At 37.6% G+C, this 10,031-nt stretch overlaps 1 protein-coding gene across 1 annotated transcript; it reads left to right on the top strand.

Moving 5' to 3' along the window:
- Nucleotides 1-229: 229 nt before the first annotated feature.
- Nucleotides 230-9,520, top strand: LOC137810344 (ASI1-immunoprecipitated protein 2). Its single transcript, XM_068611556.2, has 11 exons — nucleotides 230-797; nucleotides 2,066-2,861; nucleotides 2,995-3,080; nucleotides 3,190-3,284; nucleotides 3,477-3,779; nucleotides 3,905-4,402; nucleotides 4,591-5,281; nucleotides 5,392-5,622; nucleotides 5,730-5,854; nucleotides 6,936-7,330; nucleotides 7,911-9,520. Exons 2-11 carry the CDS (start codon nucleotides 2,097-2,099, stop codon nucleotides 9,180-9,182), a joined length of 4,461 nt encoding a protein of 1,486 aa, XP_068467657.2. The 5' UTR covers nucleotides 230-797; nucleotides 2,066-2,096; the 3' UTR covers nucleotides 9,183-9,520.
- Nucleotides 9,521-10,031: the final 511 nt, after the last annotated feature.

The raw sequence follows: 10,031 nt of genomic DNA, 5'->3' as shown, positions 1-10,031 counted from the left end.
GCGCACCCTCACCACGCGCGCCCTCACCACGCGCTCCCCTTCAGCTAACACGCCTCACTAAACTTACACGTGCGGAATGCTCACTTCATTCACCTTGACTTGTTTGTCTTCGTGGGCCCCACCTTTAATAAAACCTAAATAAATATTAAATGACCGAATGAATAAATAATAAATACCCAACTGATGAAAAAATATAAAAAACCAAATATATACAAATTAAACGTGAAAAACAGAAAATAAAAAAGGAAAAAAATTATGTGAAATGGAAATGGCCCAGAATTCTGTTTTAGGGATTTGAAAATTGACTTGATTAATGATGAATTTGATTTAGAAAAGGTGGAATTTTTTTGAAGAAGGGAGAAAGAGAGAGAGAGAAATGGCAGTTTGAGCCAGCTGGGTCAGATAAATGGATTTGGATTCTGATGAAAAATAAAAAGCCCATTTCAAAGATTTCACTTTTATTTATATTTTTGTTGAGATCAGAGAGAAAGTGAAGAGAGAAGAAGAAAAAACGGAAGAAAATTTATTATATATAATTTATCCATGAATTAATTTTATTGAGTATAAATATATAGGAGTTTGTTGGTTGTATGAAATTCCGTGTCTCAATGGGTGTGTGTGTGTTTTGCTGTGAAATTTGCATGCTCTTCATCTCATCTCTGAACCCTTCATTTTGAATCTCCATTTGGTGGATCGTCACAGATACTCTAAACTCTCATAACCCCAATTTCCAAGGCGCAGATTTCCGCCACATCGCGCTTTCATCTTTCTCATCGGAAGAATTTGCCTAACGAAAGGTGAGGCTTGCAATGCAAACAAGATGGGTTCCATCTCAATTTTTATTTTTTTTTATGTTAGGGTTTTCTTTTTTAATTTTTATTCTGATTTATGTTTACCCTCTTGAAATATATTTTGCTCCTTTTGTTTTGTTGATTGATTGGAAATGTTCTTGTTGTGTTGAGATGAATTGATTGGGACAGTAGGGCACTTGTTGGTTGTTACAGGGGGAATTTTAGAATAATTCACTGCGTGGTTGGGTTAGGGTTTCATTTTGTCTGTGGAATGGGTTCTGGGACCTGGGGTTTTTTTGTTTTTTGGGGACCCTTTAGCACACTTCAATTAGCATTTGTGAAATTGTAATCTCTGTTAGATTCTGGGTTGAGAGAAGCATCTCATGAGTGGTACCTGCTTAGTACCTTTTTTATGTAAAAGTTGGGATAATGTTTGTTAGTGTGGTTTGGATGTAAATTCTGTATACATTGAGCAGTTTCCAGATTCTTGAACCTCGGTTATGGGTAATCAATCATCGTAATATTCCAGGAGAACATGCGGAGATAACAGGGTAATTGAGAGGCTGCTCCTTTTCTTTTATGGTAATCCGGTTTTTGTTTTGTTGCTCTGAAATATCTGCCATATTGAGTTACTTTATGGTTTATTGAACTGGAGGGGTGGGCAGATAAAATAGCATTAAAATCATTATGCCCGGCAAGTTGCCATGAGATAAATTTTGTAAGCATGTATTGTGCGAAAACTGTAGAAGTGGGCGATTATATGCATATATGAATGTATCATGTGTGTGCATTGTTGGTCTTGGTATGCATGTTTGGTTTATTGTTTTCTTATTTCCTGTTGTCCTTGTTGAGAAGCTGCTTATCTGTGCAAAATTCCATGGGTACAAAGAAAAACTATATTTCTGGAATTAGTTATAGTCTTCATCTTTCTCTCTGTTTACAACTGTTGAGTACATCCATGTTAAAATGTTGCAACTTTACCCCGTATCCAAGTAAATCCATGAATGGCACTATGTTCACATATCAGAGAAAAAGATAACTCCAGTCTCAGAACTTTAAAATATGGTTCACAAATATGATACTATAACCTAATGCAGCTTCTGTGCATTTGAATTCTGATAAGTCGTTTGTGTTAATTATAGGGTGTAACTTAGAGAAAATTTGTTATTATTGGTTTGGAGGTATACATAATCTCTGCGGAAAGCAATTGTGAGTGTCTGAGTCAAAATTTTCATCTTTCCTTTAACTTGTGTTTTGTTTTGATTATGTATCAGCTCAATCTGGAAAAGGTTTGTCAAAAGTTCCATGACTCAGAACACTGATATGAGAATTGAATCGGGAACTTGCAATGTGTGTTCTGCTCCTTGTTCATCTTGCATGCATCTCAATCATGCTCTCACGGGGTCAAAGGCTGAAGAGTTTTCTGATGAAAACTGTCGCATAGGAGAGGCTATTGATCAGTACTCTATGGATGAGGACAATGCATACTCTCTCAGGAGCAGAGCTTGTGAAAGCAACACTGTCAGTGAAGCAAGTAATATGCAGAGTGTTAATTCAAGTCATGACGCACTGTCTGAAAATGCCAAGAGTAGACAGATCATTCCGAATAAGTATCAGGATTCCAAGCATTTAGAAGGTCATGATGACAACACTTCTTGTATTAGTAGAGCCAGTGATACTAATTCAGTGAATGTTAGCCATCAAAAGAATGAAGAGCGAATAATAATGCATGTGGAGAGGGATTCATGTTCTCGTGTGTCAGAGAAATTGTCTGAATGCACCATTGAGAATTTTAGTTCATCATGTACCAAAGAGAGGGAACCTGTTGTTTCTGGTGAGAAATGTATTGTGGTTAAGGATGGTCTTATTGAGAGTACTTCCAACATTTCACTAAAAGTATGCCCAAAGTTAGAAGCAGATACTGAGGTATGTGAAGCTAACAATGAAGATCCTAAATGTTCAGTTCAAGATGGACAGTGCGAGAAAGCTGCACAGCTGGTTAGATCGTCTGCGAAGCAGGAAACTCAATCTGAAGATGAGAGTGATGAATCAGATGTTGTGGAACATGATGTGAGTATCTTTCCTTTTCTCTCTACTGAAACTACATTTGATTGAGATGAAACTAAGAGGATTTGAATGCAATGGCATCTGTGGAGATTCTTAACCTCAAATTTCATTTCTGATTGCATTATCTGGTACATAGGTAAAGGTGTGTGACATCTGTGGAGATGCTGGTCGGGAGGATCTACTTGCTATATGTAGTAGGTGCAGTGACGGTGCAGAGCACACGTATGCATAAGAAACTTTCTCCTTATTTTTCAGTTTTTATTAATATTGTTGCAAATTTATTTTTCTAATAATCAAACTGAATTTTACCATTATTGTTTCTTTGAATCAGCTACTGCATGCGAGAAATGCTTGAGAAAGTCCCTGAAGGGGATTGGTTGTGTGAAGAATGCAAAGACGCAGAGGAGAATGAAAATAAAAAACCGGGTAAGAGTGAAGTTGTATATCTTATCATAAGAATGGCATTTTGGGTCCGACATTTTACACACCCTTTGTACTTTCTGTGAACTGAATTTGCATGCTCTGATGTTGAGTACATAAACGTTCATGCACTCACCCATATATCCGTATCTATGGCTGTATGCTGACATTTTTGTGGAATTAAATTTTGTGGTTCAGATGTTGAAGACAAGAAAATTGTTGAAGTTAGTTCAACCTCACAAGTTTCTGGCAAAAGACTTTCTGATAACATTGAAGTAGCTCCAGCAGCAAAAAGACAAGCTCTTGAATCAAGCACAGGGTCACCAAAGACGTCAAGCCCCAAGAGATTAGTTCCACTGTCCCGAGAATCTTCATTTAAGACCTTAAATAAATCTAAGGTGAAGACTGGTCTTCCGATACCTAGTCGAAACAACTCTGGTGGTAGTGACACTGAGACTGCTCGCTCTCCTTCCATTGGTCCCCGGGGTCAAACTCCAAAGGGTATGGATTTATTTTTCAGATGTTGTGCTTCACTGCAATTTTCTATCTTTCCTGTGTGTAATGATTTTGTATCATATATCCCAGAGTTTCATTTATTCCATGCACAAATTGTTTCTTATGAATAGGTACGTTATTGAAATCTAATTCATTCAACAATGTAAATTCCAAGCCAAGAGTCAAACTTGTTGATGAAGTTGTTCCCCCAAAATCAAAAGGGGGTAATGAACATGCTTCAAAGAACATGGAGATGCCTGCTCGGATGACTGGCAAATCGACATTATTCAAATCTCAAAGTTTGGGGCGAACAAATGCAACTGAATCAAAAGTTAAAATGCTTTCACCCAAGTCTGCAGCTATGCAGGATTTGAAAGGATCTAGACATTTAAAAGAATCAGGTGCACTTGACAGGAAATTTCCATCTAGGATTGATCGGCCTGTGGTTAGTTCTGTTGTTTCCAGTCCTAAGGGTGATCAAAGGCTCACACCTCGTGCTGAATCCAGTAAACCTTCCGCAGTGAACAACAATCGAGAGGTGAAGGTTATTCAGGATGGAAAAGCAAGTGCATTATCAAGGTCAATGAGCAGCATGAACCGGAAAAGTTTGGAGCCTCAAATTATTTCAGGTGTGATCTCTATTCCTGCTATTGTATTTTCTTTTTTCTTCGGGGAGGGTGAAGGGGTTAATCTGCTGCCCTTGATATTTTGGTTTTATTTTCAGGTGTGGCATCCTTCTTTCAGTACTAGGTTTTGTGCTTCAAATGTGCTATCTTATAATGTTATTTCTAATTTCATTTTTCTCTGAATTTTACAGAGAGAACATCAACCCGTGTTGATGAAGCTCAACAGGATGTGCTGCCTCGAACACGGGAGACAGCTAATCAGATTGAGAAAAGCAGAGATAGTTCTAGTGACCGTGTAAGGCCAGTTGTTCCTACTTCTTCAAAAGGTCCATTCTGTCAAAAGTGTAAGGAATTTGGCCATGCTATCGAATGTTGCACCGCTGGCACTACACAAGAATCTGGTGCTGAAATATCTGTAACTACATCAAGTAGTTCAAAAGATGAGATGCATAAAGGCAATATATTGAAAGCTGCTATCCAGGCTGCTTTACTTAGAAGACCTGAAATTTACAAAAAGAAAGAAGTATCTAACCAAACCGATGAAGTTTCTACCTCAGGCACAGATTTGAATTGTGAAGTGACTTCAAATGACCCCATCTTGGTTTCCAGCACACCGAAGAATAGTATGTCTGTTGAAGAAACCCCTGAACAACAGGAAATCCTTGAGAACTCTACCTCAGATTCTTCCAAATGTTCATCTGCCAATGATTTTAAGCAACTCAAGTCTTGTCCGACTGATTTTCGATCCCAACCAGGAAAGTTAGGTTCCATTTGTCTTGCAGCTGGAAAACCTGTAGTGAGAGACATGTCTGATAAAGCCATGACATTGTCGATTCTTCCTTCGAAGACGTTGGCCTTTCCTGAATACGAATACATCTGGCAGTATGGAACATCTTATGATGAACTAGCTTGTCTCTTGTTCTGGATTTCTCTTAGGTGTTTATTAATTGTCTTGTTTCGCAATATGCATAAGCTTTGTTGTTTGTTTGCAGGGGTGTCTTTGAAGTGCATAGAAATGGAAAGCCTCCTGATTTATATACTGGACTTCAGGCGCATTTATCCTCTTGTGCTTCTCCTAAGGTTCTTGGTGCAGTGAACAAGTTTCTACCTAAGGTTTCTTTCAATGAAGCTTCTCGCACGAGCTTGTGGCCTTCACAATTTCATCATGGTGGTGTTAGTGAAGATAATATAGCTCTATACTTCTTTGCCAGTGATGTTGAAAGGCATGTATACAGATATTATTCTTATATTGACCGTAGACCATGAAATGGAAATATTTATTTCATTTCTTAGTTGTAATAATTGACTTTTTAATGATATTCTGACACAGTTATGAGAAACACTACAAGGGTCTTTTGGATCGCATGATTAGAAATGATTTAGCACTTAAAGGAAACTTTGAGGATGTTGAACTGCTGATATTCCCTTCCAACCAGCTTCCTGAAAATTCACAGCGTAAGGAATTATTCCATACATTTGTCAATCAATCTAACATTCTAAGCTATGTGTGAAAGGTTACTTGCAAGGTCAGGCTTTGTTGGAAGTTTATGCTTTGATTAGTGTTCATGTACTGCTTAAATTATTTCATGTGCAATTCTCGGTGAAAGATTATTTGAGAATTCTCCACGAAGAATAGCATTCTTCTGTTTTATAGTGCACCTTATGTGTTTTCTTTTGGGCCAGTGGTTATTTGTCATTTTCATGAGTGATGATCTCATTTATTTTGAGTCAGTATTATATATTTCTTTTTATATGATATCGGAATTCTGTATAGGAATAGTATCTATGCAATGCTTAAGGTTGCAAAAAATATGAATTTTCTATGTTGTTTTTGGACCAAGACAAAAACAATAATTTGATAGTGCATTCTTTAGGCACTAGTGTCACTAGTGCTAAATTTCAGTCAATCTTAGTTCCTCTTTTGATCATTATTGGATGTTTGATATAAAATAATTTCTCGAGCCTTAACCTAATAACTTGAGCTTTTGGGAGGTTCTCTACTGATATTAGATCCTTCCATATTGTCTTTTAGTTGAATATAGGAAGCAGAGGTTGTGACTCCAGGTTTCTCATTTTTGCTGATGACTTCTCTCAGAGGCCACTGTACAGTCAGCTAGTCTGTGGCACAGGGGTTAGCATGGTGGAATGTTAGGATTGAATCACAAGATTGGAACTTGAGCCCCACATTGGAAGTATGAGATTTGGGTTTTTTTGCACACCATGGTGGCTAGCTTTTGTGTTGTGGTTCTCCCAATGTTTGTATCAGTTGGAGAATCAAACCCTTTATAGTGAAGTGGTCATGAATTCGATATTGCTTGTCATTCTTAAAAAAAATATTAGCACACAATAGGTGTGCTCTTTAAGGAGTCATGTTAGATATAAAACCATTCAATTTTAGTGGAGGGTTTGTCCTTGACAAATGGGCATGCTTGGCTTGCAGTTTAGATGACTGATTGTGTGGCTGTTTTAAAAAGAAAATAATTGTTTAAATTCACTGTCACACGTTTGGAATGCTAATGATCCTATTTTTTGGCAGGCTGGAATATGTTGTTTTTCTTATGGGGCATATTTAGGGGAAGGAAGATGAATCATTCAGATTCTACAAAAAAGATTTGTATTCCCAGTTTGAATGGAATGCCGGTTGAGGAGAAATCTTCCTCTGTTGTTTTGATGGTACCTGAGACACACTGTTTGCCAAAGTGCAAGGATGAAGAAACAGTTGATCGGTATAGAGCATGCAATGCACTTGTCCCGTCCACATCCACAGACCAACATCCAACCACCAGATGTAGGAATGTTGATGTCAACGACCAGAGACATTTGGATTTACAAGTAAACATAGAGAAGCTAGATGGTAGGATTGGATCAAAATGGGTTCCAACCAGCACAACTCTGTTATGTCAAGATATGAACTCCACTGATTCGTCCCTGGTAATGCTTTTATCCTTAAATACTTAAATTTGATAGTCTGAAAGCTTTGTTTTGAAGTTGATAAAAATCTACTTCAATGCATGGCTGACGTCAACGTTATGATCTGGTTATTGTCCTTCATACTGTGTATTTTGAAGAAATGCTGTTAGTGGTGTGTGGAAGCAAGTCAGAAAAGGGCCAAAAAATATAGTGGATATTGTGTTGAATGGCAAAAGCATGGCGGTTGTGATAAAAATATTTCTTTATGTATATGTCAGGAGGAAATCCCGTGTTTTGTCTCTCATCTTGTTGCTTTTAAGCTATGCTGTGAAGTGTAACTACCTTGAGATCACCATTTAAAAAACCATTTTGTGAGTAGTAGTTGTTATCATTGATGTCTATCTTCTCAGTTTGTTGAAAGATGTTTTTGCTTTATGCATAATTCCCTGGTTGTATGTCTATCATCTTTTTGCTTGTAAGCTATGCTGTGAATTGTAACTACCTTGAGGATCACTATTTAAAAGACCATTTTGTGAAGAGTAGTTGTTATCATTGATGCCAATCTTCTCAGTTTGTTGAAAGATGTTCTTGCTTTATGCAGAAAGCTAGTGTAGCTGAACAGGGACAGTGCAAAGACTCTAAACCTCCTGAAGCTATGGGAAAAAGTGCTAGCAGCAGTATTGTGGAAACAAAAACTGATTCTGATGTTTTTGTCAAAGAAGAGAAAACGTTGTCTGTGATTCCTTCTGAAGAAGCTGCCGCTTGCAATATTACTAAGGATACAATTTCTGAGAAAATAAACACTGATGAAGACCAGCAAAGGCCTAAGGAGAGACAAAAAGGGCATCGTCACTACAATATTGATTTGGAGGCAAATATTGACGATGAAGAAACAGGTTATGCAAGCGATTTAAGTAAGGATAAAAACTCAATAACAAGTATTGGTAGTGAAGATAAGAAAGGGCCTATGGGGAAACAGAAAAATGATCATTATATTGACTTAGAGGTAACACTTGAGGAGGAAGGAACAGATTTTGTAAACAATATATGTGAGGATAAAATTTCAGAAAAAATGGATGTTGAAGAAGATGGGCAATTTCCCAAGAGGAAACGGAAAGATGATCACTATATTGACTTGGAGGCAACTTTTCAGGGAGACCCAAGTGCAGAAGGGATCAACTGTCAGATACCTAATGATAAAGTTAAACATGTAGATCTTTCTGACACAATCATGCAGGGTTCTTCTGTCAGTTGTCAGAAAATGCCATGGACTCAAGGAAATGTCAAGTTAGAACACACAGAAAGTTCTGACAAGAAGCTTAAGACATGTTTCTCTGGGATCTATGGTTCTGGAGGTAGAGACTCTTTTAATGACAGTATTACATCTCTTGGAAATGATCTTGGTTCCGGTTCTTCAGTTGAGGACAAGGGATGTGTGGAAGCTTGTGATGAGAAAATTATCAGGGAGGACTTAGGAACAATGGAAAGAACCTTCTTTCCAGTGGGCACACACAACATTAGCAACTCAGTATCTGTGCTGAATAGCTTGTCAACCAAAGGGGTTGTTGGTGAGTATGATAAAGGATTCCAAGATGGGATTCCCAATCTAGAGCTCGCTTTAGGGGGCAAAACAAAAGCACTTCCCACACCATCTGCGCCAAAGGGTATGCTGCCCTTCTTAGTAGGGCCAGTGGAGAGGCAAAATAACCGCCCAGAAAGTTTGGGAGAAGTGCAGGAGGATGATGGTGTTGCTGCATCACTTTCCCTCTCTCTGTCCTTTCCATCTCCAAACAAGGAACACATAAAACCTGCAGAGCTTTTACCTGATGGGCAGCGTATGAACAACTCGTTTTTCCTTTTTGGGAGAAAATAAATCTGCTGGTGGCTTTATATATATATGTTGGAATCATGTAAATTATGTTATCTTGTTCCGGATGGCCCAGCCTGTATGATAGATAGATATATAATGTTCCAGCCCCTCCCTACACAAGAAGGAGCCATTGTCCACAACAAGAGCCAATAATTTTTCTTTTCTCTTTTCAATCCTGTCACATACATGTTTTTATGTTAGCTTTTTTGTTTGTTTTCAGAATGCATAGTTTACGGCTGTTTGTATATATAGAGAGAATTGAAGCCGGCATAATTTCAGATATGTTACTAGGAACTTGCGGATGACTATTTTTATGGCAGGGTTTCCTCTGTTCCTGGCTCCATGCTCTGTCTTTTTTTCCATCCTTATATACACAGACACACACTCGGTAAGCTCTTAATTGTTGAACAAGTTCTATGTTGAAATTCAACTCTTGTTGCAGAAATTGAAGTTCATGATTTCATGATACGATTTTAAGAGCAAATCTTAATGGCAGTGTTGTAACGCTGCTTTGTTTTGTTGCAATGTGATTTGTGGTATATGCATTAAACAACCGTGTTGAGTTGAAATTTGTAAACCTGCAATCATAGCAGTCCTTAACAATTCATATTAGCTTAGAGAAACAGATAACTTATAAACATGGTGACATTTTCATCCAATTAAATGAAATTACATGGAAGATTAGACTAAATTATGTCATTAGTGTTGGAGACCCAACATTTACTATAGGATATTTCATATAAGTGGATATAAATCTCATCACCTTATAAGTTGGTTTGATGGGTTGAGTTAGACTTAACATTTCTTAATATGGTAACAGAGTCAGGTTCGAGTCTATTTTAGCAATTTTTT

Source organism: Phaseolus vulgaris, chromosome 2, assembly GCF_051622355.1.
Source record: "Phaseolus vulgaris cultivar YP4 chromosome 2, ASM5162235v1, whole genome shotgun sequence".
Taxonomy (NCBI): Eukaryota; Viridiplantae; Streptophyta; class Magnoliopsida; order Fabales; family Fabaceae; genus Phaseolus; species Phaseolus vulgaris.
The sequence above is the reverse complement of the archived record's forward strand: the minus strand, read 5'-3'. Positions and strand labels throughout refer to the sequence as shown.

Bases quoted from the DNA above. Each gene is read 5' to 3' on its own strand.
- LOC137810344 (XM_068611556.2), top strand. From the start codon at position 2,097: ATGACTCAGAACACTGATATGAGAATTGAATCGGGAACTTGCAATGTG. The intron at 3,081-3,189 runs GTATGCATAAGA...TCTTTGAATCAG, and splicing joins AGTGACGGTGCAGAGCACAC to CTACTGCATGCGAGAAATGC. The intron at 7,331-7,910 runs GTAATGCTTTTA...TGCTTTATGCAG, and splicing joins ACTCCACTGATTCGTCCCTG to AAAGCTAGTGTAGCTGAACA.